This window comes from Balaenoptera musculus, chromosome 11 (genome assembly GCF_009873245.2).
Source record: "Balaenoptera musculus isolate JJ_BM4_2016_0621 chromosome 11, mBalMus1.pri.v3, whole genome shotgun sequence".
NCBI classification, from domain to species: domain Eukaryota; kingdom Metazoa; phylum Chordata; class Mammalia; order Artiodactyla; family Balaenopteridae; genus Balaenoptera; species Balaenoptera musculus.
The window spans coordinates 73,209,537-73,236,602 of record NC_045795.1 but is presented as its reverse complement, the minus strand read 5'-3'; the positions used below and the strand labels follow the sequence as shown (position 1 = coordinate 73,236,602).

The 27,066-nt window shown below is 53.0% G+C and overlaps 1 protein-coding gene across 2 annotated transcripts; it reads left to right on the top strand.

Moving 5' to 3' along the window:
* Positions 1-3,871: 3,871 nt before the first annotated feature.
* On the top strand, positions 3,872-26,712 carry FAM3D (FAM3 metabolism regulating signaling molecule D). Of its 2 annotated transcripts, XM_036869959.1 has the most exons (9): positions 3,872-3,884; positions 6,076-6,183; positions 9,950-9,970; positions 13,785-13,908; positions 15,301-15,359; positions 18,388-18,438; positions 22,089-22,173; positions 22,921-23,047; positions 26,499-26,712. In XM_036869959.1, exons 1-9 carry the CDS (start codon positions 3,872-3,874, stop codon positions 26,586-26,588), a joined length of 678 nt encoding a protein of 225 aa, XP_036725854.1. In that variant the 3' UTR covers positions 26,589-26,712. The 2 variants fall into 2 exon arrangements, with proteins under 2 accessions (XP_036725854.1, XP_036725855.1); XM_036869960.1 differs by lacking the exon at positions 9,950-9,970 and having other exon boundaries at positions 6,076-6,187; positions 13,765-13,908.
* Positions 26,713-27,066: the final 354 nt, after the last annotated feature.

Genomic DNA, 27,066 nt, shown 5'->3' with positions numbered 1-27,066 from the left:
CAGGTCAAGGTTGAGCTGAAAGGCTCAGGAAACAGGAAACAGGCTCCAAGAAACAGGCTCCAGGAAACAGGAAGAAGCTGACATCCCACCTCCTGTAGGGTCATTAAGAAATATCACAAACAAGCTGGCAGAAAGATGCTGTGATGGCATTTTGTTTCCACAGAAACAGCAAACATCCGTAAAGGAATCCTGCCATGGGGTTATGCTAGCAGGAAGCAGCAGGGCGAATGGGGACTGCCCACAGGGAGGAGACGGGGCGGACGCTGTCAGAGCAGCAAACCCCTTCTAGACAGGTGGCCTCCCTGCCTGGAATCTTTTTCAGGACAGGTAAATAGCATCACCCGCATTTTATAAAGGAGGAAGCCAAGGCCCAGAGGCATGTGCCCCCAAACACACAACTGGTAAGTGACAAACCCAGGCCTGTCTAATCCCCAAATCTATCCTCTTTCCTGACTTCACGTGCTTTTTGCTGCCTGTCTCTTTTAAGACCAAGACCACATGCACTGCCCCTGCTGCTCAGCCCTTGCGTTTGCATCTTCCTGTGGGACTTGTCTATAACAGGAGGTGATGTGTTGCAGTGGCTGAGAAAGGGACTCCAGCAGCCCCAGAATTACAGACATTGAGCTTAGCATCATCAAGGAGAAGAGTGCCTCCCTCTCCCCAGTTCCCATAGATCCATCCCAGGAAAAACTCTGATTGGCCTTGCTTGGGTCACCTGCTCCCCCCTGAACCAATCACAAGGAATCACAGTGCTCTGATTGGTCAGCCCCTTTTGACAGGTTGGGGTACCATGAAGGGTGTTCTCCCATTCAAGACCGCAGGTAGATGTTTAATCTTGATTTGGAGGGTCAGGGAAAACTTCCCAGAGGAAGTGACTTCTACACTGAGACCTGAAGGGTGAGTAGGAATGTTCCAGGCAAAGAGGCAGAGGAGCAGTGTTCACACAGAGGGACCAGCAATACCAAAGGCCCAGGGATACTCCAGGGCACATCTTGCTCACAGCCATATCCCCATTCCTAGAGCATGCACAGCCGGCCTTCCAACGAGTGCTCGGAGAATGCTTCAGGAATAAAATCCACAATTGGTGTGTGGCCTTAGACAAGTCACTTGCCCTCTCTGAACTTCAGCTTCCTTCTCTACCTGGTGGTTTCATCTTCCTAACCTTCCAGGACTACGCAGGAATCCAATTCATTCAGTCCTCGAATACTTACCAAGCACCTCCTCAGTGCTCAGCGCTGTACCAAGCCTGCAGAAGACAAGGCCTGCTGCGGAAAGGCAAAGCGTGCCTGGGGCTAACGCACAGGGCCAGACCTGAAGCCAGAAGTCAGAAGTGGTCCAGGGGGAAGGACAGGAAAAATGGAGAGGCTCATGGACAGTGAGGGTGGACCATGGGCTCTCTGGTCAGGTCGGAGTGGGGCAATTTTCAGCCATTCGTGCCTTCCACTTCCTACCTCCCCCCCCTCCATCTCCTACTTCCCACCCTCCCCTCTCCCCCCTCCACCTACCTTGTGACCCAGTTCTGCCCTGGGGCCACCGAATCTGTGCCCGGGCCAGTCAAGCCAGCAGGCAGGGCAGCAGGATGTTTCTTCCTGTGCCTTTGCCTCACAATTTCGTAACCTGACTAACAGGTTGAAGTAACCCCAGAAACAAGGAGGAAGGAAACTGTTTGGGCTTTGGGTAGCTGCAGAGAGAATTGTTGCCCCACCTGCATACCTGTCCCAGGTGCCTTTCTCCCTCCTGCCCCACCTTCAGATCCAGCTCCAGAGCCCCCGCTGGCTGCCAGGGTGAGTGGGCTGGGGACTCAGGAGCCCAGCGAGCTCTGCAAGGGCTGAGGGGGTCACCGGGACTTGGCCAGAAGGGACGTCAGGCCAGAAGAGCCCTCACCGCCCCCGCCCCTAAAGCCAGGAGCCCTGCTTGGCATGGGCACCACGTGAGAGGCTAGCCCCCTGCCCAGGTGTGTGCCCCCATGCTGTCTCTCTACTCCCTCTCTGAAGCCGGGTGTAAGCCTGTCATGAGGACTTGTTCTCTGTCCTTCTTGTCCTCTGTACCTGTCTCTCTGCTCTGTCTTCTTTCTCTCTTTCTGTCTCTGTACCTCTGCCATGTGCCTCTCCCCCTTGTCCTTGTTTTTGTCTCTCTCGTCTCTGTCTCCTTGACACTCTCTCCATGAATATCCATGTCTGTCCGTTCATCTGTCACAACTGTGCCTATCTTTCCATCCTGTTCTTCCCCTGGGTCTCCTGGCTCCTCCTCACATGGGGGACCCCACAGGATGTCCTTTAAGCCTCATCCAGAGGCCTGGGTTCCTGGACTGTAGGTCACATCCTGAGAACATTCAAGAGCACAGTATATTTTTGTATCTAAAAAGAGGTTGGTAATACGAATTTCAGAAATGTAAAGTTCTACAAAATCCCTGTGGGTGGGGCCAGGTGATAGCTCAGCTTCCTCTCCTGGAAGGTCCTAGAGGGGTAGGACCAGGGTGGATGGGAGGATTTTCATCCTTCTCAGAAGGAAACGTGGGTTTGCCTTTGCTGTTGCTGTTGTTGAAATACCAAGGACTGACCCAGCCCGACCGCCTCGGGGCCAGGTGCTGTCCAGGTCTTTTGTCTCCTGTCTGCATCCTTGGCAGTTGGGCTTTGGACACAGTGCCTGTTGAGATGGATTCTTAGGACAAAGAGGATTCTGGGGTGGAGGTGCAGGAAGAGTGGTGGAAGCAAGTCACTGCAGTCAGAGACCCTCCAGATGGCTACGGGGGGGTCTGAGACCCAGGACAGCGACCACCAGCCCTGCCCTCCCCTCTTCTTAGACTCCAGAGACCTCCTGAGAGTTTTCAACACTGCCAAGTCACTGGTACCTGGGGGTGGCACAGCGGAGCGGTGGGACTGAGGCTGACCCTACCCCAGCCCAGGACTCAGGAAGGGAGGAAACTTCGGTTTCAACTCTCCTCTGAGACAAAAGACACTGGCAGTGCTTCCCTGTGGGGATTGAGCAGCCAAGACCTGCATCCAAATTCTGCCCTGACCCTTGCAAGCTGAATGACTGTGGGCCTAACAGTGGTGAGTCTTAGCTTACTTACCCCTAAAGTGGGGAGCTATGAGGATTGAAGGTGATAGTGCATCTATGGCACCTGGTGCAAGCTCACCTGTGCTATGTGGGTCCCTATTACTCTGAATTTTGGTCCATCAGCAAAGATCACTTGAGCTTCTGCTCCCTAACGGTTTCACTGGGGCTGGCCAGCCCAATGCCTCTCAGCTGGCTGGAGGACAGAACGATGGATAGATGCATGGGTAGATGGAGGGATGGATGGATGGATGGATGGATGGATGGATGGATGGATGGATGGATGGATAGACGGATGGATGGATGGATGGATGGATGGATGGATGGATGGATGGATGGATAGACGGATGGATGGATGGATGGATGGATAGACGGATGGATGGATGGATGGATGGATGGATGGATGGATGGATGGACGGACGGACGGACAAGTGGATGGATGGATGGACAAATGGATGGATGGATGATGAACAGATGGATGGATAGATGAATGGATGAGTGAATAAATCAATCCTCCAGGGACAGTGACTGGTAGACCGCATCTTCCTCTGCTTCCTAATCTCTGCATTCAAAAAAGGCATGTTGAATTGAATACAAAATTACAGGGGCAAAAGTGAAGAAGAGGTGGAGGCAGAGAAGGAACACATGGCAGATGATGAGGAACAAAACTGAAAGGACCGTGATCCCCTCCATTTTACGTACCCTTTCCTCATCTTCAGTCTTGTTCACTTTCAGACCCTAGATACCAGTTTCCAATTTTATTTTCTTCTCTCCACAGGAACACTGACCCCAAGCCACTCTTCACCTGGACAGAATGAGAGTGTCAGGTAGGGCCAGGCTCTGAGGCTTCTAAGCCTCAAGGTTGAGGTCTGAAACTGGTTTTGGAAATCCTTTTCTGCCAGCAGTGTCTGCCCATCCTGGACTCAGAGTTCACTTGGCTTTATTTGTTCTCAACTGGTCAGGCCAGAATTCCAGGAGGAAACCAATACAGGGAGAGCTTGCAAGAGTATAAGAGGTGACTTCCTGCCTCAAGGCTGAAGGACTACAGAAACTTCAGCACCATGGCCCCATCTGGCTGGGATCATGGAGATTCACCCTATCTTGGAAATACTTCACTGTGGTTGGCAATTACAGACAAAATATTTGCCTCAAGGAGGGCTATTCTAGAATCCTCAAACCACAAACCTGGGCACAAGGAGAGGCCTTTGCCTTCTGGTCTACACTCTCATACTGTACCCTCTTTGTACAGGTAGGGAAACTGAGGCACCAAATAGGAAACTGACACAATTCATTTATATTTTCAAACACCAGGAGAAAGTTGAGAGTGAGTTTTATGTATTTATTTTTATTGAAGTATAGTTGATTTACAATGTTGTGTTAATTTCTGCTGTACAGCAACATGATTCAGTTATACATATATACAGTCTTTTTTATATTCTTTTCCATTATGGTTTATCACAGGATATTAAATATAGTTCCCTGAAGAGCATGCGTTGTTTTTTTTTAAGATTTATTTATTTGGTTGCATTGGGTCTTAGTTGCAGCTTGCGGGCTCCTTAGTTGAGGCTCACCGGCTCCTTAGTTGTGGCATGCGTGTGGGATCTAGTTCCCCAACCAGGGATCGAACCGGGGCCCCCTGCATTAGGAGCGTGGAGTCTTATCCACTGCACCACCAGGGAAGTCCCAAGCACGGGTTTTAGAGTCAGCTTACTTCCCTGGGTTCAGGTCCCCCCGTCACTTACTAGCCTAGTGACCAGCTCTCCCAGCTGCAGTTTCCTCATCTGTACAATGGGGGTAATCAATAGCGTACAACATAGAGGGTTACTGCCAGGATGAACTGAAATAATGTGTGTAAATGCCGTTCGCCCAGTACCCGACACAAAATGAGCGCCGTATAATGTGAGCCGATGCCCTAGAAGACGAGGACCCCACAGACCTGACCCCGCCCCATGGGATCCAGGGGGCCTTCTCCCCCACCCCAGTAGCTTGAGACCAGCAGGAGGCCACAGCTGAATTCAGGGCTGAGGAGCAAGGGGGGTGCAGAGAGGGAGGTCACACGAGATCGGGCGTGTTCAGGGTGGTATGGCCATAGATGGAGAGGGAGGTCAGGCAAGGAGCAAGGGAACTTGGCCTGATGGTTAGATTTGACACCCAAGGCTGTGGGACCACCAGAGTCCTTGAGGTGGGAGGTGTGGTGCAGCCTTGCCGGAAGAGTGAGGAAAGGGAGAGCGGCCGGGGGCTCTGGTGGTCCATCATGTGTGTGGAGTTGCTCCTCAGTGATGCATGAGGGGATGGGGAGCAATACGGCTGTGAGGCAGGGGAGGCCGCGTCGGCTAGGCTGGCGCGTGTTCCTACAGAGAGCAATACTTCACTGTGGAAATGTGTGTTATTTGTGGTGGCTTTCAGGGGGAGTGGATGGAAAATACAGGAGACCAGCCCCACCCCCAAGCCACCCTGGAGGCCGCCTAGTGGCGACAACTATAACCTCCTTCCCAACAAGCCACGGGCTCGGCAGCAAGGGCATTACCCCGTCTGCTCTGTGACTGAGGAACCCCAGCTCAGAGGTGCTGAGCCCCTGCCCGAGGTCACACAGCGGCAGGTGGCCGCCCTGAGCCTTCCTGCCTCCCATGCCGGGGCTCACCTGCCTCCTGCTCTCCTGCCGCAGTTCTCAGGCCTCCCCTCAGCGTGCTGATTCCCAGGCCTCACCCCAGAGATGCTCTCTGGAGCGCTAAGTGGAGCCCAGGAAGGTGCATTTCTAACCCTCCCTCCCAGCGGCCCTACTTTGGGGAACACTGCCATGTAACCTTGCAGCATGATCTCACTGTTTGGTCATCACGTAGACTCACACTGGCCTCGCCATGCAGGCCGTGGACTGGTCCACAGTGTGGGCAGGGTCCGGACCTACAGGATGTGGTCTCGCTGAGGGGATTTGGGAAGGACCCACATGTAGTCTTGCTGCCTGGCCTTGCAATGTGGTCTGGTGCTGTGGTCTCATGGCAGCATCTCCTTGCTCTGCAGGTCTGCTTCACCTCCTGGCCCTCATTTTTTGCCTGGTCATCACATGGGTCTTTGTCCGCAGCTATATCAACTTCAACATGAAAACCAACCGCCTGCCCCGCTGGATGGGTGAGTGGAGCTCGCTACTGGGGCAAGGCCTATGGACCAGGGCTAGGGGCCAAGGATTTATTCCATCCCTGGGTGACCCAGGAAGTGGCCAGACATGGCAAAGTGAGGACTGCCCTTGGGACCCGAGGCGTTCGGGGTGGGAGAAGAGGAACCTCCAGGCTGTCAGGAAGGCTGGGAGCCCATGGGGGCCAGAGAAGTGTCCCAAGGCCCTGGCCAGAACATGTGCCTGCATCAAGGGCCATTTTGGAAATGTGACCCAAGAAGGAAGGACAGAGGGAAGAAGAAAAGAAGAGAGGGAGAAAATTGCCCGGGCCTTGAGTGCCTTCCACCTGTACTTGCTGTTCCCTCAGCCTGGAACCCTCTTCACTCAGACCTCCCTGTGGCCAGCTCCTTCTCAGCCTTCAAGCCTCTGCTCAAATGTTACTGCCTCAGAGAGGCCTTCCGTTACCACCCCAGCTATACTTGCACCCGCTTTTCTTAGTTTAGAGTCTTTCATGTCAGCCTATTCCCTTCAGAACATCATTATCATCCATCATTAGGTTGTTTGTTTATTTGTTTACTTGGTTGTTGTCTATCCCCATCCCATAGAATGTGAGCTTCCTGATGGCCAGAATTTTGCCTTGTGTACATCCATCTCTCTAGCACCTCAGAGCAGATGCTCAGGAAACATTTGATAAGTGAAAGAAAGAGGGATGGATGGGTGGATGGCTAGATGGATGATGGATGGATAGATGGATGATGGGTGGATATGTGGATGATGGTTGGATGTATGATGGATGGGTGATGGATGCTAGCTGCTCTACATGCATGGTCTCATTTAATCTGCACAAATGCCCTGTGGGGTGATTCATGGTATGTTTGTGGAGTGGACTCATGCATGACCTCATGTTGTGGTTTTATGTGTGGTCCGAGAAAAAGAGAAGCTCAGGGAAATTAAGAAACTTGCCCAAATGTCCCTTGTAGATGTCAGAACAGGAATGAGAACACAGGTCTCCCAGATCCAAATCCTTTCAAAGGAAGGAGAGAAAGGGAAGGAATTTCTACCTCTGGATTCGTCCTCCTTAAAGACCAAGAACCACCTCCATCGACATAATCAAACATAATAACCTCTAGTGGCTCAGACCAGCTTATGGCTTCACAGCTGTGAGAAGCCAATCACCCTGCCTCTAACACAGACTCCCCCAGTGGAATCTCAGAGGGCCCTTACCTCATGTGCTTCTTGTCGAGCATGGCCCACACCCAGGTCAGGATGATTTATATGGATACATATCTTAGGCCCTACTTTTACAGACTAGAGATTGACTTGGCTGTGCTGCTGGACTTGGAGGAGATGTGCCAGACCAGCACAGGAGGCTCAGAGCAGGAGGGGAGCTCAGGAGTAAGCTGTAGAGAAGAGAGCCTCAGCTTGGGGTGGGAGAGGGGAGTAATTGAAAGGAGCCCCCAGATGTTGTTTCCCTCTCAGAACTCAACCACCTGGGGTTTGACAAATCAACACTCCCCCCAACGATCATCAAGCAACTGTTCTGTGTTAGGTCCCAAAGACCCCAGAATGAGGAACACGTGGCTCCAGCTCCAGTCACGTGAGTTCGTTCACGTGTCTGGCATACATTGTCACATGCAGCTTGCCCTCCTTCTCCTATTGCTGACGATCCTTCAGCTCTACCGTCTCCCACCTCCTCTCCCTCGTCCAGTCAGTAACTCTTCTTGCCTGTTCACTCGATGCCAGCCCCTGTATGCCAGCCGTTGTGCTGTACTACTGTACTTTTCAAGGTACTGTACTGTAAGACTAAAAATGTTTTCTTTAGTTTTTGTGTTTGTTTTTTATGTATTATTTGAGTGAAAAGTATTATAAACCTATTACAGTACGGTACTATATAGCCGATTGTGTTGGGTACCTGGGCTAACTTTGTTGGACGTACGAACAAATTGGACTTAGGAATGTGCTCTCGGAATGGAACTCATTCATATGTAGGGGACTTACTGTATAGAATATACAAAAATGGAAGTGCATTAACATGACCTGAGTCTTGCAAAATGCTTACAGTGGCAGGAAGTGTAACCAGTGGGAAAAGCAGCCATCCAAAACCACTGGTGTGCTCAGGCACGGAAAGGGGGACCTTCATTTACTTCAAACACTCCTGACCTGGTTGCATGCACCCCACCTGATGATTTCATGCATTAATATGGAAGCACGTATATTACTATAGCACAAAATTTTCTAATGTTTTTATTATCTTGATACATAGTTGGTTTCCTTTTTAATCCAATCTATTTTATTTTATGCATTTAATAACTTGCCGTCTGGTAGAGTAGGAAGTGCTGAGTGTCTCAAGAGAAGTGGGAATAAATTTACTCTAAGAGGAGTTCATAGGCTTTTCCAAATCACCAAAGGGGTCCATGGCACAGAAATCAGGTGATTAGAGAATTTCTGATTTACCTCATAAATTGGGCAGGGTTCTTTCAGACGGGAGTGACAGACCCAACTGTAAGCGGTTTAAACAAAATGGGATGTCTTTTGAGTCAGGTCATTGGGAAGCCCACGGCATCAGACTTTAGGTGTGGCTGGATCTAGGGGCCCCGACAAAGGCCCCAGAGTCTATCTCTGTGTCCCTGAGCTCTGCTCCTTGCTATTTAACCTCATTCCATGGGCAGCTTTCTCTCCCAGGCAGGCCTGGTGGCTACCAGCTCTCTGGATGTTCACCTTGCAGCTCAGCTGAAAGATGCTTCTCTCTCCCCTGGGGCCACATATCAACCCCTAGAAGGGCTCCGACTCCAGGCGAACGTAACGCTATAACTGGCCCAGCCTGGGACACGTGATACCCCTCGGGCCTTGGAGGCAAGGGTAGGGGGACAGCTTCTCAAGGACCAAATGGAAAGTGTGTCAGTGTGGGTGTCCCCCAAAAAGGAGAGTTCCCCCGCTCCCCGCCGGCATTTCTGTGTCCCCTGGGGGCCCTGTCCTCTAGGACTTAGCACCCAGCTGGTGGGAGACAGGACGTAGAACCGCAGAAATAAGCGGGACGCGGCACAGCCAAGACGTGAAGCCTGTTCAGACGTTCGGAGCTGCGGGAGTCGGGAAGGGACGCTCCGGGCCCGAGCAGTGACAGCCACACCATCCCGTCCTTCCCGGGGGCCAGGGCTCTCGGCGCCTCTCACTGGCTCTTCTCCACAGCCGGCGAGAGTGGGTGTGATGGCCCCCACTGCGCGGGCGAGGAGGCCGAGCCCCAGAGGAGAAAACTCACACGTGGTCACACACGGTCAGGCTCCAAGTCCAGTGGGCCTCACAACAGAGGTCTGCTTCTTTTTAACCATGAGAGAGTCCTCTGTGTGAGTGTGTGTGTGTGTGTGCGCGTGCACGCACATGTGTGTCTATGCACGTGTGTAAGTGTATTGCATGCATCTGTGTGCGTGTGTGCACGCTTTGTGTGTATGTGCATGTGTGTGCGCGCACGCACGTGTGTGTCTATGCACATGTGTAAGTGTATTGCATACGTGTGTGTGCATCTGTGCATGCTTTGTGTGTATGTGCGTGTGTGTGTGTGTGTGTTTGCGCGTGAGAGAGAGAAGTGGTGACAGTGGCAAATTAGGGAGGACTTCCAGACCAGATGGGACTTTCAACTCATTTCAACCCCTGCCACGGGACAGGGACCGCACCTGGCCAGGCCAACACCTCTCTGAATTCCCTTCTTCCCACCCCCCAGCCCCCAGCATCCACCCTGTGCAGGGGCCCAAAGCACTTTCTAACCAGATGCTGTCTTCTCTCCAACAGGTTCATTCTACAAGGAGAACCGTGAGTGTCGACTCAGCCCCATTTCCCTTAGGGTGAGGTGTTCCAGGGTCTCTAGTCCCAGCCCTGAAGGTTCTAGAAAAACCTTGGTTCCCAGCGTCTTCCCGGCTCACTCTTTCCATGGCCTGATGGTGCCTTCCAAAGCCCCCAGCCCTGTGGCCCCTTCTCAGCCATTCGGACTCATGGGGGGGCTCAACTGTCTCCCTTCCCCAGCACCCCCAGCCTGCAGTCTGGACTACACCCACCCTGCCCCCCTCTCTCATCCCCTGACCCGGCTGGGAGCCCCAAGGATGCGGGCTGTGTTTATTATCATCATTGCAATGACCCCAGAATTGGCTTATGTTTCCTGCTCCAAAGTACCAGGGCCATGTTGAGCACCACAGGGGCCCCCAGAGGCAAACAGAAGGGGGTGCTGATAGTCTAAGGAGGCAGAAGGGCCATATGTGCCAAGAGAGGTGGGGCGACATGCCCTGGGCTCCAGGAGGGCCGCCTGCTTCCAATGGGAAGGGGTCAGGGAAGGCTTCAGGGAGGAGGCGGCTATTTAGCTGTGCCTTGTGGAGGAGAGACTGGCCTGTGCAAAGGCCTAGGGGCAGGAATGCTGGGGCTCCAGTGGAGAATTTGGCTGCTGAGTCAGGGACGCAAGTGTGGGGAGTGGAGAGAGCACTGGGAGGGCAGGAGTGCTGAGACGTCTGAACAGTGCAGAGAAGCGCAGAGAAGCTGGAAGGAAGGGACAATTATGGTGATGATAACAGTAACAGTGATTGAGTGCCTACTGTGTGCCAGACACTGTATTCAGAACTTTACAGGCATCTCATGCAATCCTCACCACAACCCTATGTGGATGCTATAAGTATCCCCATTTTGTAGATGAGGAAACTGAGGCTCAGAGAGGTGAAATCTCTTGGCCAAGGCAATGCAGCTGTAAGTGGCGGGGAGGGAGTCAACCTCCCCATCTAATCCAGAGCCCACCCTCTCAACACCTCCTTACAAGAGACAACACCTCCGAGTCCCCCTTTCCACACCAACACGGTGGTGACTGAAGGGGGATGCAGCTCGGGGAGTGGGACTTTCCCTGACTGAAAAGGGCATGGAGGGGACTTCCCTGGTGGTCCAGTGGCTAAGACTCCGTGTTCCCAATGCAGGGGGCGCGGGCTCAATCCCTGGTCAGGGAACTAGATCCCACATGCCACAACTAAGAAAGATCCCGCGTGCCGCATCTAAGACCCAGCGCAGCCAAATAAATAAATATTAAACAAGAAAAGAAAAGGGCATGGGAGCCCCTGTGCACTGCGGAATTGCAGAGAGCAAAGACTGTGCACCAACACAAACCATTCACCCCACACCCTGAACCCTGTCTCACTGAAGCCTCCTGAGTCACACTGTGAAGTAGCCACTGTCACACAGCATCTTGGTGCTGAACACTCAGACGTCACCTGCTGGGGGGAAGGCAAATCCAAGCACACGTGCTGCCTCTCACCTTCACCAGTTCCCACAGTAGACATCACCAATCCATCCCAGCACTCTTTCCCTCCAAGCCCACAGGTAGCCTCAAGGCTTTATCATTAAGCCTTTAATAGTAGATCCGTTAACATTGAAGAGGAAACCTGTTTGACAACCCTGATCTAAACCAACTCCCTCATTTTACAGTTGGCACTTTTAAGCGAAAGGGAGAGTTTTCTGGCAAGTCACACAGCAGATGACTGAAGTCGGCCCGAGTTCCCTGACTGCAACTCCCCTCCAGTGCTCAGTTCCATGCCCTGAGCAATAGCCTCTTGGGTTCCCAGAGGGGTTGGGCAGCTTAGGAAACCCCTGAAACCCAAACCCACAGAGCAAATCCCCTGCCTCCCAGTGACTGAGACCCCTGGGCCTCCTCCCCCTCATCCAGTAGCTTGACTGTGAAGGCTGGATGGTCAAAAAATCAATTTGGGAAAAGCTTGCTAAGCCGGCCTGTTGACACGGGGTTTATCCGACTCAGCTGCTGTTGATTAGGCTCTGGGCAAACTCCAGGGTGGTCCCCGAAGCCTGGCCCAGCCCCTCTGGCAAGGTGAAAACCTCTGGATTCGAAAGTAAACTGGGCTCTCTGGGGGGGGCAGGGGGTGGAGGTGGAGCCCCAAGGCTCATAGGAGAAGAGGACCCCTCCCAGCCTCACCCTCAACTAGCCACTCTGGGGGGGGGGGTTCTGTCCAGAGGGAGGGGTAGGGGCGTCGGGTCCACATCTCCAGCCATCCCTCTCCTGAGCCACTTGGGGGTGTCTCCACTCCCGGCCCTCACTCTCCGGTGATAGTGTCCCAGGTGGAGCTCTGGTTACACCCACCAGGCCTGTATGCTGGCACTCGGGGTGGGGACGAGAGCCTAGGATGGGCTTTCTGCTCAGATCATCAGGGCCGCCCACTCCACCAGGGGAGCCCTGGCGCAGGCTGCATTCGCTCCTAAGAAGGGGCACCATCACCCACCCCGAGGCACCACAGGCTTGCCGAGCTTGGCACTAGCGGGCTGTGTCCCCCCAGAGGGACGCTCTTTCCTGATTCCCATTAAGGCTCCCTCTAGGCCCTGGAGACCCTAATCACCCTCCCAGCTTGGGCTCAGACCCGCCCAAATGCTCTAGGTGTTCATTCAGTGAAGATTTATCGAGTGCCTCCTATATGGCAGGCACAGGAGTTATGGGGATGATTTAACAAGACAGTAAAGATAAAGGGCTTGCCACAGTGCCTGGCAGGCAGCAAGGCCCTGGCGTGTGCCAGCGTCTATTGGGAAGCCTGTGGGTTTGCTCCAGGCACTCACTGGCGCGGCTCAGCCAGACGCCTGGCGTGGGGGCTGAAGGAGAGAAAGGCTGCCTGACCACTGCTCTCCCTTTGCATGAACTTTCTCTAACTCCCTCTTTACCCATTCCTCCCTCCTGGCACCTTCTGAACTGCCAGGTGGTGTTAAAACAACATGCATGAATGTAAGTTAGAAACTGCCAGGCTGAAAGTGCGGGTGACATCTCAGCCGCTGTGTTTGGGGGCGCATCTGCCTCTCCCGCCTTTCACAGGCCTCCAGAGTTTGCCCTGGGAGGGCCATGTGGAGAGGATACAGGTCTTAATAGCAGCCACAATAATCAGAGGTCCCACATATTGAGTCCTCAGTGGGTTCCAGGGACCATGCTAAGCCCCGGGAGGGAAGTTCCAGAACCACCTTTGAATCTCAGGGTCTGGCCCAAAGTAAGTGCTCCGGAAATGAGTGATAAGAAGAATAGCCAATAAGCACTGAGCATTAACCTGAGTTCATTAATCCCGCGCAAGAACCCAGTGGAGAAGTACCATCATTAGCCCATTTCACAGATGAAGGAGCAGATTTGCAGGGAGGTTGAAGACTGGCTCAAGGGAACCTGGCTCGTGAGAAGCGCTCCCACCCACCATGCTGGGGCCCCAGGAGCTTGTCAACAGGGCCCTCTGTGAGCTCAAAAGGCTGCCATGTCTCAAGAGACGGTTCTCAAGAGAATCCCTTAATCACGGTGACTCGGGTCATTAACCACCACTCACTGTTCCGCACACAGTTACCGAAGGCCTGCGGGCAGCCAGGAGCTGTGCCAGGGCTGGGGCTGTGCGGGGAAACCCGGAAATGAACGCTGGGTGGTCAGACACGCAGCGTCCCGTGTCTTTGATGGGGTTGTTGGAAGCACTGTGGGAGCACAGAAAGGGGCAGATCCGCAGACCTAGGTGGTCAGGGGAGGCATCTCTGGAGGAGCCCCTGAGCTGGCCCCCCGTCCCTGCCCCTCTCCTCCTCCTGGGCCCCTTCCTTAGCTGCCGCCACCAAAGCTGTTCCGTTCCCTCCCCAGCTTCACGCTTGGTGAAGACCAAGTGTGGCCTCAGCAAATCCTGCCCAGACAACTTCTTTGCGTTTAAAATCAGCAGCGGGGCCGCCAACGTCGTGGGCCCCTCCATGTGCTTTGAAGGCCAAACGTAAGTTTCTGGCATTTCTTTTCTTTTCTTTCATTAATTCACTCATTAGCAAGTTCAGAGGCCTCGAGGGCAGGCCCTAGAGACCAGACCACACCGTCGACATGCTTCCTTTTACTCTGGGTGGCTGGGTCACACATGATAATAATCCTAACATCTTGCAAATGTGCCAGCACCTTGCTAGACGCCTTACAGCATCGTCTCCCTCAATCCCCCAGCACTCCTGGAGGTGGGGCAATAATCCTCCCCTTTGTAAAAATGAGGAAACTGAGGCTCACAGTGTTAGCCAGCTAACCCTTGGTAGAGCCAGGATTTGAACTCAGGTCTGTCTGATAGCCAAGCTGCTGGGCTTCCAATGATGGGGGATGCCTAAGGGGAGTGTTCAAGATCAAGGTCCAGGCATCAAAGCCCAGATGCAGCAGGTGCCAGGGCTTCTACCCAGGCGCAGGAAAAAGACTATATACCAGGCTTTCTAGGTAGTCAAGTCCCTGGGACAGCAAGTTCATCCTACAAAAGAAGCCAGAGACAGGTGTTTTAGTACAGATTCTGAACCTAGATCCAAATCATTTAGGCAAAACAAGGAAACCTACTGGTTCACGTACCCAAAAAGCCAGAGGCAGTGGGCTCCAGCACCAGCTGAATCCAGGGTTTCAAACCAAGTCATCAGGGCTCCCTCTCACACTACCTTCAGCTCTGCTTTCCTCTGTCATTAGATTCGGTTTTCTCTACTGAAAATGGACTTCTTCACGTGGTGAAGGAGGGAGGCCACCAGCTGGGTTGACATAACAGCCCTGTCTAGCACCCCACTGGGAAGAGCTTTCCCATCTGAATTAACCCTGCAAAAGTCCCAGGGCTGGGGCTCATTGGCTGGTCTGGGTCACATGACCACACTGGCCCAATCACTGTGACCAGGGGCACAGGATACCGGCTTGTCCAGGCCTGGGAGAGAGGTCAGTGCTGAGAACCTCCTGGCCTGAGACGGAGAAGTACGGTTTTCCCAAGGATACCAGAGGACGGGGTATGGATGCTGGGCCGCAGGAACACAGCTGGGCTCCACTTGGGGATCCCAGACATGGCAGGACGGGAGCAACTTTCCGGGCTCTGCCTTCCGCCTAGCCTGGGGACATGGGCTGACCCTGCCTCCAGCACTTCCGAGCCCCGGGCAGGGACCCTCCCTCTTCCCTGGGCAGACTCTTCTGGTCCAAACGTGCCATGAGAGGCTCCTCAGGGAATCCAGCCCACCGCTCGTTCCCAGGAGAAAACAGATGGCCCAGATAATTCCGTGTGTTTCCTGACGCTTCGGCATCACACCACGTGGGCCCTCGCAGAGTTCCAGAGTGTTCACTCCACACTCGGGACCAACTGTTGTATTTTGTTTTTCTTCTTTCTCTTCAGGATCATGAGTCCTGTGAAAAACAACGTGGGCAGAGGCCTGAACATCGCCCTGGTGAACGGTGAGTTGCCGACACCCCCCCGCCGGCCCCACCACGCTCTGAAGCCTGGCTGGCCTGTGGGAACAGGTCTAAAAGAGCTGGTCTGCCCTGCAGTCATGGCCAGGTCCCTGCCAGGTGCACCTATCTCAGGAGGATACGCTGCTCCTCTGAAACGTGACCCCGTCTGGGCTTAAACCAACACCCATGAAACCATAGGGGACAATGTGAGATTACAAGCTGAGTGCACGCCTTCATTCACTCATTCGGCAAAGAGCCACAGCAGCTACTGTGGGCCAGGCCCCGTATGGGGTTCTGGGGGTCACCTGTGAACTAGAAGGACAGACCCAGGCTTGACAACCCCCTGGGGGTGCCCATGAAGTTCACAAAAAATCAGAAGGTGGTGAGCACATATGAAGGAAAAGGAAACACAGCTCTGGGATCGGAACACAGAGCTGGCAGCGGAGGTAGTCGGGGGAGGAGGCTTCCAGAGGGAGGTGGTGGTCAGCTGAGGCCTGAGGGACGGTAGGGGTTGACCAGGAGAAAAGAGGGAGACTCCTTCCAGGCAGGGGCAACACTGTGCAGGGCGCAGGGAAGGGAAGAAGGAGGAGAGGGGCTTGGGGGTCCACACAGGCTCTCTCTGGCTATAACACAGAAGCAGGGTGGTGAGAGGTGAGGCTGGGGGACCAGCAGGGCCAGAAGTTGAGGGGCTAAGTGTCCTGCTAAGAAGTGTGGACCTGAAGCAGAGCAGAACAGGGAGCCTTGGAAAGGCTTTGAGCAGGGCCTGAGGGCCCAGCCCTGCCTTCCTGAAGCCTCCTTCGAGCTTGGACTAGGGAGGCTAGAGGCAGGGAGACCCAGGGAGGCCCACAGTCTCAGTAACCCTGCATCTCCAGCAGGTGATGAACAGGAAGCCAACGGCAGGCCAAGCCAGGAACAGGGACATGTTTCAGGAGGGGGTAGGTTACAGGGGCCGAGAAGGACCAGGCGGTATGGCCCCAGCCGAGCCCCTCCTGTCTGTCTTCAGCTCTTATGTGATCTGGGGAACAGGGGCCATTTGCCTGGATCTAAGAGCTATTCCTGGGACAAAGGTCAGGGCAGATGGAAAAAGGGCACAATGGACACTCAGGAGAAAAAGGGTTCAAGCTTGTGTGCAGTGTGACCACACGACCACACTTAGGAAGTGACAGGGTAGGATTGGAATCCTGGCCCTTTGCTCCTAGAGGACCCATTTCCCGTCTGCCAAGAAAGCCTGCTGCGTCAGGGGAGAGGTCAAAGCCTGGAACAAAGGAGGAGCGTTGCCGGACAGGGGTCAGAGGACAGCCCTGGCCGACTTCCTGGGAGTCCAGGAAGGGTGTGGGCCAGGAGGGGCAGGAAGCTGAGGGGGGCCGCTCCTCCTCCAGAGTCTTGAGAAGGAGAGGGAGGCCTGATTCCCCTGTTGCTGGTCCCTGCCAGACGGTCTCAGAGCACCCCCGGCACGCCAGGCCCCAGGAGACTGAGGCAGCCTCACTTACACCAACTGTCCCACCCAGTCTCCACTCACCCCACAGTGGGGAGGGCAGGGAAGGGCTCCAGCTGCAGCCGACCTGGCTGAAACCTGCTGGGCTTCTCTTCCCCCAAATGGACCACCGTGGGAGAAAACGCCTGAATATTCTCCCATGAGATGGGCTCAGACAGAGGCCTCCTTCCCCATCCCTCGCAAAGCCCAAAGATAAAAACAACCACTGATAACACTGAGAGCTAACATTTATCGAGCACTTACTGTGTGCTAGCTATTTCACTGACCCTCATCACGACGCTAGAAGGCAGCTACGCTCAGTTTCCCTGTTCTGCAGGTAAAAAATGGGGGCTCAGAGAGGCTGGGCAACTTGCCCAGGATACACAGCCAATAGAATCATCTAGATTTGAACCTGGCTCTGGCTGACTCCAGGTCTTAATCACTCAGCGAAACTACCCGCTAGACTAGAAATGTGTCCAAGCACATGCGCAGCGCCTACTGCATGCCAGCTGTGGAAAGTCTAACAGATCACTCTCAGGGCCTCAGGGTCCTCATCTACATAATGAGCCAGAACAACAGAAGGATTGCTACTTCTCAACCTTTTAGATGGCAGGGATTCCTTTGAGAAGCTGTTCAAACTACACCTCCTCCCCCCCTCATCCCAATTCCAGAAAAATCTGCAAATGCACAAGATCACAAAAGTAGTTTCACTGGCTTCATAGATTCCTTCCCAAGAGCCCCAGGTAAAGTGTCTGGAGGGGCTTGGACACTAGTGGCTCCAAGAATTCAGGGGGGACTGCAATGAGAGCCTGCTCCCACCCGGCAGGAGAGCTGCCACTACCCAGGCCCCTGTCGCCACCCTCTTATCAAATCTACCAACTGAATTAGGGGGAGGGGGCAGTGAAGGCGAAACTAGAGCTGCCATCCCCTCTGCAACACCCCCATCCAGTGGCCAAAGGTAGGAATTGCAATTTTCCTCCAGAACACCTGATTCCCTGTAGGATTTGTACCCTTTGCAAAGCCCACCAAGGCAATCCAGATTACTGGACTCAGGACACTGAGTACACTTCAGCCCACTGCAGATCCCTTTGCCTTCAAGAGCTGGAGCGCTCAAATTGCAGAGTTCCTATTTAGGTGAGAATAGTAATGATGGTTGTAGTTTTTTTAGTTACTATTTTATAGGTAAGATTTATCTCACATGCATATATTTTAAATACATCTCATTTAGTTCCCACAGCCCATGGTACAGATGCAAAAATTGAGGTCAAATGCTAAGTCGTGCATTAGGAAGTGGCAGGGCAGATCACAAACCCAGACTGGTTGGATTCCATTCAGTTCCAGAGGCCCTGCACCGTTATGTGCTAGTACCTCTCAGATCAGCCCAATGGTTACTGGGCACCTAATTTAGTCCTGCATGCTTTCTACAGGACCTAATTTTGTTCCACTATTATTCTATTCTATTTTTAGACCTTCGACTACAGAGTAGCCACTCTCCACAAAATGACAGACAGGATGACATGCTACGGCAAATAATAGTTCTGCTCTCTTATCCCTTAGGAACCACGGGAAAGGTGATGACACAGAAATATTTCGACATGTACTCTGGAGGTAGGCACCTTTGTTGGCACTGAAGTCGAGGGCGGGCTGAGCTCCTTCCTGTGGCAAGAGGCTACCTGGGTGCCAGGGAGTTTGGCTCTTGTTTCCAGGGACCCAATCAGAAAGCGGCACAGTGGGGGGACCGTCCTGCTGCCTTTGAAACTCCTTTCTACTGTCTTACTGCGCGCTCCCTGATGCAGATCCTGAGGCAAGGATTCAAGTGCGGTGTTTATTTGGGAGGAGGTGATCTCAGGGAATGTCAGTAGGGAGTGGGGGAGTGAGCCGGGGAAAGGAAGGCAGCCAGTGCAGAGCGTTAGGAGCCATGGATCACTGCAGGAAGCCAGTGTAGAACATGTGCCCCTGAGACACCCCGAGGGGCAAGGGAGCCGGGGTGCTCCTACCCCTATTCCTTGGCGCTTCCACGCTTCTGGCCTGCCCCAGGGTACAAAGGAGGATGTGGAGGCCGGAGAAGACCTTCAGGCAAAGAAATGCTGGTGCCGGCAGTGGGAGGCCAGGCACGTGTGCACTGAAATGCTGAGGAGGAGGGAGTGGGGCCCAGTTTGCTCTGCTAGGTAGAAGGTATTTTTTTAAAGCCGCAGGGTCGCTATCGAGCCCAAGGACAGGACAAGGCCTCCCGAGGCCCAGAAAGGACAGCTCTGAGGCTCCAAGCTCTCTGCATCTTTCTGCAGATGTCTTTTCCTCTCTCTACATAGGCATGCTTTCTGAGCTTCTCTGTACCCATGGACACCCCTTACTCAGGAAGTCACTTCCTCCTTGTCCTTAGCACGGCCCAGCAACAGGCCACCGACTCACCTGGGCTGGAGGCCCGGATACCTAAGTCCCCACCAGCAGCTTCCTCCCCGACAGGCCGCCCGGCAAAGCTGTGGGTGGAGGTGGGACTCTCACGCAGCGCTCGAGACATCTTCCAAATGTGGTAGAATCACTCCCGGGCCCAATATGCCACTTGCTGCCCAGCCGGCAACCCAGCCCCCCACCAACACAGGAGCCTCAGCAGGAGTGAAAAAGCAGCAGGGTGGCCCCTTGCAGGCAGCAGAGGTCTGGGCCCCGCAAGGACTGGCTTCCGCCAGGATAGATGAACTGAGCTCAGCCTCCTTCTCGGCGCCCGGCTCGACTCTGTGTCCCCGCAATCACAGGGCCAGCTCTGGGCTCGGGCATCAAGGGCGCTGAGCATGAGACCCCTCACCCCAGAAGCTCCTCGCAGAATGGAAGGGCCCTGCTGCTGCCAATCAGCTGGTTTCTTCTATCCTCAGTCTCCCACCTTTGCCTCCGTCTCCAGGGAAAACCTACCTCACTGCACCCACCTAAATATGTGAGCCCAAAAGGGGAGAAATCACCAAGCAGCAGAGAGCAGGAAGCCCTCTTGGCTTTACAAACGAAGGAGGGGCTGAAATGTGGGAAATGGAAGTCTGCTGCCCAGAAGTCACAGCGGGGGAAGGTGTTCAGAAGGTGACCTGTGACAGCATCCTTAGAGACAGGAGCCGGGACTGTGTCTTGGGCTCAGGGCTTCCCACGATGGCCGTCTTCCAGCCGAGTCCCACCTCACAGATAGGGTCTGCAGGGCCAGAGGACATGCCCACCTGGAGCATCAGGGCCCGTGCAGACCTCTTCCAGGTGTGCCCCCCATGCTACAGACACACCCGTAGGACTGAGGGGTGGCCGGGGGTCAGCTGCTGCTGGAGGAGAGGGTGGCAATGACAGAGCTTGGACAGGCAGGGTGGGTGTGCACATGCAGGCATGCAAAGCCCCTCCTGGTACAGGACAGAGCTGGAGACGGGTGAGGAGAGAGCGGGACAGGCCATGGGCCAAGGGCAGAGAACTTCATTTGTTCTCTGTCCAGGGTGGCCTGGGACCAGGTTATGGAAAAGGTCATCTCTGGAGTCAGAGATTTCAGATTGGTTGACCTGAGGCAGGTGACATCTCTTGAACCTCGGTTTTGTCATCTATAAAATAGAGGTAACCATAGACCTCCACTTCATAAGCTGGATGTGAGAATTAAATGATAACCTGCAATAATCAGGGGGAGGGACCCAGCCTGGCTGGGGGAGGAGCCCAGGGACGCTTCATCTCCCTTCCCTCTTCCCTCACTCCATCCATGTGATTCGGAAGCAAGGAGGTCATCTGTCCAAATGAAAAGGGAAAAAAATAAAAAGATAAACCAAGTTTTATAATGCCTTATCATAAACTTGAATGTAACCATGGCTGATGGGGAACAAGAAACAGAAGCCTTTTGAGAACAAGTCGCCCCTTCCCACAGAAGACAAAAAAAAGAAGATGACTTTTCGAAGTGAGAAGATAGTTATCGGAAGGCACACTTCATTTTTTCCAAACATCCACCGTCCATCCAGACAAGAGCCAGCTCTTGATATTTGCTGACGGCTCAAACAAATTAATGGTACTTTCAGAGCTCCCACTTTTTGTCTCAAGAGTTGAAGGGCTGCTGTGGTCACTGACCGGAGGCCTCCGTGTTACAGAGCAAGTTGGTGGCTGGCCTTGCCTGGGGGACTTGATTTTTCCTCTGCATCCAAGGGATGCCCGCAGAGTAGTGGGAATCAGGGCAGCTTCACGGGCATGTAGGCTGGGAGCAGGAAAGGCACACAGGGCCCCTGGCTTAGAAGAAACTTGATCCGATGCTCTGCCTTCACCATCTTGAAATTATTAATAATGTTTCAACAAAAGGCCCACATTTTCATTTTGCACTGGGCCCTGAAAATTATGTAGCCAATCCTGCTAATAATTGTAATTCTGTTATAACGCACTTACTGCAAGCCCAGAGTCATCGTCACATCTGAGCTTTACAGAAATGCTCTGAGCAGGGCTATTAATTATTCTCCTTTGACAGATGTAGCCCCTGCTTTGCCCACCAGGCCCATCTTGCCCATACTTCCTCCACTGTTCAAGAGCCCTCTGTATAAGTTATGCCCCATCCAGAGTACTATTTGCACTGTTCGTGTGTTCCTTTAAATCAGCTCATTCACTTTTTTTTAACCTAAATAAATAGATCTTAAAAGGAAATTATATCACTGCCCTAAGTAGAAAGCCATTATCTTTTTTTATGCATGGAAGGTGACCATAAAAATAAGCACAACAGAAAAAAAATCAGTGTCGTTGAGGCAAGCTGCATGTTGATGCCTCCCCAGGTGCTGTCCCCAGACCTGCTCTGTGTTCAATCCAGAGATCTCTCAAGTGCAGGCAGGCATTAGAGATGCGAACGGAGCCTTGCTCCTTGACCTAAGCTGGAGAGTTGTGGGAGCCCCATGTTCTCTCTCAGTGGCCCGAGTTGCCCAGTGGGTGTACCCTCTAAAGTCAGCACAGACAGGCTGGGTGCATCTTAAACAGTGTAGAAGGGGCAGCGGAGCTCCTGAGAGGTGACTGTGCTCGGTCCCCTGGGGTGGGGGTAGGCCTCCAAGGGCCCTTACACCATGGTTCTTGCCCCAGCTGCAGAGCAGAATCGCCTGGGAGACTTTCAAATTCCAGAACCCACCCCAGACCAGCTGAATGAAGATGCCCTCACGCTGTGCAGGTGGAGCTCAGTGTCAGGCTGCCCGGGCATTCCTGGATCGTTAGGGCCATAGGAGAGGATGAGAATGACCAGCCGTCTTTCTCCTAAATGACCAGCACATCAATTTTCCTTCCTCCCACAGATGCTAGCCTCCTGGTGAAATTCCTTAAAGAAATTCCAGAGGGCATGCTGGTGCTGGTGGCCTCCTACGATGACCCGGGGACCAAGTAAGTGGGAACCTCCGCCTGCCAGGGCACGGGGAGAAGCGAATCAAACACCTCCTAACTGCAAGTCCTTTTCCTACTATCCTGCTGGCTCCAGCTTCTGACACCTTCTCCTAAGGAACCAAGCAGACAAGCACACAAAGAGATGTTCTGGGGGGTTCATCACAGCCATGGTCACAAGAGTGAAAAACTGGACACACTCTCCTCTCCCTGTCCAGTGATAGCGAACTGGTGACAGAAATCATGATATATGGCGATATAGGACGTATTATTATATGTACATAAAAGAGGATATACTGCATCAGAAATGATGATGTAGAAAATATTTAAGGACACGGAAGAATGTTCACCCTTTAGTATTAAGTTAAAAAAAAAAAGAAGCAGTTTACAAAAGAATTGGTATAATCCCACAGTGCACGGGGGAAAAAAGACATGAAGGAAATATACTAAAATTTTACAATGATTATGTCAAGGGGGGGTGAAACTAAGTAATTTTTAGTTACTTTGTAAAGTTCCATATTTTCCAAGTGAACGTGTATTATATTTGCAAACAGAAGCAAAACCGTTGTAACTCTTCGCCAGCCCCTCGGATTGGCTTTCGGAGAAGCGTCCTGGCCACTCCGCCCTGTTTCTCCTGAGCTCGGGAGAGGCTGCTGCCCTCACTGGAGGAGGGGTGGAGGGTAAGCCAAGGGCCTGAGACGCTCCCCCTTCTCCCATCCCGAGCTCACCGTCCTCTCTGGTCCCCTGCAGGATGAATGATGAAATCAGGAAGCTCTTCTCCAACTTGGGCAGCACCTACGCGAAGCAGCTGGGCTTCCGGGACAGCTGGGTCTTCTTAGGGGCCAGAGACCTCAACAGTAAAAGCCCCTTTGAGGAGGTGAGTTCCTGGCAGCCTCCCTGTCCCAGTGAAGGAGGGGATGGGAGTTGCAGGGGACAATGCCAGGAATGGACAGACAAGGGCTGGGGTGGCTTGGAAAGGACACATGGGGCAATGTGAGGAGGGCTACCCAGCGGTCGTCCACCCCGGAGATCAGGGTGGCCTGATTGGCTAATCCCCCAGCAGGAAGCAGCCTTGACCAGGTGGGTCATATATAAATACATAGATACATAGATAAGTACCAAAAAGGAGAAGGAAAAGGAGAAAAAAAAAAGGAAGAAAGGAAATTAAGGCATGGAGGAAAGGGAAAGGAATGTGGAGGTGAAGCTCGCGTGATGGGGCGGGGGGAGAGTCCAGAGCAGCGAGTGGGATGCCCAGCTTCTGGTCCCCGCTGCGATCCCCTCCTCCCCCACTTCCTCAGTCTCCCCACCTGTAAAGGGGCAGGTTTGCGCCAGGGGAGCCCCAAGTTCCCTTCTAAGTTCCCTTGGAGAGGGTGAACTTGCACCAAGAAGGGGACACAGGAGGGCCCCCTTGAGTATGTGGAGGGAGTTAGGAGGGGTCCATGATCTGGGCTACACAGTCACTACCCAGGGGTGGCCCGAGCAGAGTGCACCTGGGAGGCATCCAGAGGTGGAGTTTGAGGAGCACTCACAGGAGGAAGGGGGAGTCAGTGACGGTTGGGGTCCCCAAGGAAATGCTGCACCTTCTCCCCCGCACCCCTTGCAGGACAATCGCCATCTGTGCATCCCCAGCTCAGAGCAATTCCAAAACCTGGGAGAACTGGCCAGGCTTCCCCAGCATGAAGTTGGCCAGTCTCTGGTGGTGAGAACGTTCAGCTCTGCCCAGATCCAAGACGGGAAGCTAAGGGTCAATGATTCAGACATATATAGGACCACTGAGGAAAGGGAACTCTGTCCTGGAGGCAATGGGGAGCCATGGTAGGCTTAAGCGGGAGAGTGACCAGATCAGATTGATAACAAGAAAGACTAGTATTCAGCAAGTGCTTGCTCTGTGCAGGCACGGCTGAGCAAGTGACCTGCAGGATCTTATTTAACCCACAACGAGGTAGGTACAATGAGCATCCATCCCATCTCACGGACAAGGATCCAGAGCCTTGGAGAAGTTTTAACCAGCTTGCTCAGTGATAGGGATGCATTTCTCATCCAGGTCTGCAGCTTCCCCGAGGATTTCCTGTCCTCATACTTTTAGAATGGCCTCCCGCCTGTGCATGGAGAGCACTGTGAAAGGGGCACAAGTCAGAAGGCAGGGAGGAAGCCAATGCAATAATCAGACAAGAGACCCAGCAGCCTGGAGGGGGAGGGGCTGTGGGAGGCAGAAAAGGGACAGTCAAGAAGCCTCGTGCTGAGCTCCAGGGAGGTGCGGGGGAGGCTAGAGTGGGCTGCAAGGGGTTTTGCCTTGTCTGGAAAATGCTGACCTGGTTTGTATGTGTGTGTTTCCAAGAGAATATATTCAGGTAATTAGAAATTACTTTAAAAAGTAAGGAACAGGGCTTCCCTGGTGGCGCAGTGGTTGAGAATCTGCCTGCCAATGCAGGGGACACGGGTTCGAGCCCTGGTCTGGGAAGATCCCACATGCCGCGGAGCAGCTGGGCCCGTGAGCCACAATTACTGAGCCTGCGCATCTGGAGCCTGTGTTCCGCAAGAAGAGAGGCCGCGATAATGAGAGGCCCGCGCACCGCGATGAAGAGTGGACCCCACTTGCTGCAACTAGAGAAAGCCCTCGCACAGAAACGAAGACCCAACACAGCCGTAAATAAATAAATTAATTTAAAAAAAAAAAAAGTAAGGAACAGGGCTTCCCTGGTAGCACACTGGTTGAGAATCCGCCTGCCAATGCAGGGGACACGGGTTCGATCCCTGGTCCGGGAAGATCCCACATGCCGCAGAGCAACTAAGCCCATGCACCACAACTACTGAGCCTGTGCTCTAGAGCCCAAGAGCCACAACTACTGAGCCTGTGCTCTAGAGCCCAAGAGCCACAACTACTGAGCCCACATGCTGCAACTACTGAAGCCCGCATGCCTAGAGCCCGTGCTCTGCTACAAAGAGTAGCCCCCGCTCACCACAACTAGAGAAAGCCCACATGCAACAATGAAGACCCAACACAGCCAAAAATAAATAAAATTTTTTTTTTAAGTAAGGAATAGTGCAAAGTAGCTTGTGCTAAAGGAGAAAAGGAGAGGACCCTCTGTTTATACCCTCTGGGTGAAGAACACAGGGGGCAGGGGCCTGGGGCTCCAGAATGTCCCTTTGGAAGGTGTCAGGGGCAGGACTCTCTAGGAAGAGGTAGGGCAGGCGCTGTTCTTCCAGACCCAACAAAACTGGGCCAATTACAGCAGAGAGGAAGCACGTAAGTAGAGAAGAGTCAGCACCACCTTTTGCCTGATGTCTATGATCAGCTGACTGCAACCCATCACCCAAAAATGAACCAAAGACCCCGACGTGATTAAAACCATTCTGTTTTTTGTTCTCCCACATGGGAAACGGGGTTTCAGAGAAGCAGCATCTAGAATTTATTCTTCCTTCCTAAGGGTTAGCCACAATAATCCCACCTGTAGATTTTATCATTTACATTCTTTTTTCCGTAAATTAAGCCTGAGCGTTTTAAACGCAATCTTAACTGATTTTATTCTCTTTATACATTTATTATTAATATTAATTAATATTACACAGTGGTTCCACGACTTACCAACTGGGTAGCCATAGGCAGTTACTTTGGTTCTCTGTGCCTCAATTTCCCCATCTGTAAGGTGAGATGGTAACAGCGAGCACTTCTTAGGGCTATTGTGAGGATTAATTACAGAAGGTGCTTTGTGTCTGGCATAGAGCAAGCATTCATGAATTGCTAGAATGCTTCTTTTTTTTATCGAAGTACAGTTGATTTACAACGTTGTGTTAATTTCTGCTGTACAGCAAAGTGATTCAGTTATACATATACATTCTATACATTCTTTTTTTAATATTCTTTACCATTATGGTTTATCACAGAATATTGAATATACTTCCCTATGCTACACAGTAGGACCTTGCTGTTTATCCATTCTACATATAATAGTTTGCAGCTAGGATGCTTCTTTTTCTTCTTCTTCTTCTTCTTCTTCTTCTTATTATTATTATTTGGGATGTCCTAGAGGGGCTAAAGCTCTTCAAGCACCACTCCCCACATGCTTGGTACCAGCCCCCGCCCCCCCACCCCGGTCCAGGGCATGACAGGCAGTGACTAGGCTCTGATCTCATCTCTGAAACCTTGGGCAAGTTGCCCTCCCCAGCCTCAGTTTACCCATTTGTGAAATGGGCTGGAAATATCCAACCCTCCCATGCCCCTCATGGGGCAGTGGCGAGGATGAAGTGAAGCCATTTAGGTTTTAAAGCACAACGCAAATGCAGGCGTGAGTCCTAACATTGTCAGTGTCTCTCTTCTGTCTCTCTAGTTCTTAAAGAACAACCCAGACGTGAATAAATACGACGGCTGGCCGGAGCTGCTGGAGCTGGAGGGCTGTGTGCCCCAGAAGGTATATTAGGGCGGCTGTGGCTCTTCCTGGGCCAGGGCCTGAGGCTGCTCCTGCCTGACTTAGGAGTCAGAGCCCAGGCTCACTGCGAGCTGGACCGGCAGGAGTGACGGCCAGCGGAGGAGGAGAAGGAAGAGGGAACGGAAGTGTGGAAAGTGCTGAGGGTCCGCCAGTACCCTGCACGCTTCCCCTGTTGGAAACAAAGCACCCCTGGGTGGAGGCGTCCTACCCGGAGGTGGCCAGCCTCAGAGAGTCCTTCTGGAGCCGGCTGTCTGTGGAGAGGACAGGTGTGCTTTCCTTCAGGGACTGCTGACTGTCGCTCCCAAGGAAGGACAGGATGGACGGCCTGCACCTGAGCACAATTAAATTTTATTCTTGATGATTTTGAACGAACTTTCCCACCCTTTGATGTGCCGCATTTCGCCTGGGGTGGAAATGGTCTAGACTGAGTCTGCTCGGCCACAAGTTCCAACAGGTTGGTGACGGCTTT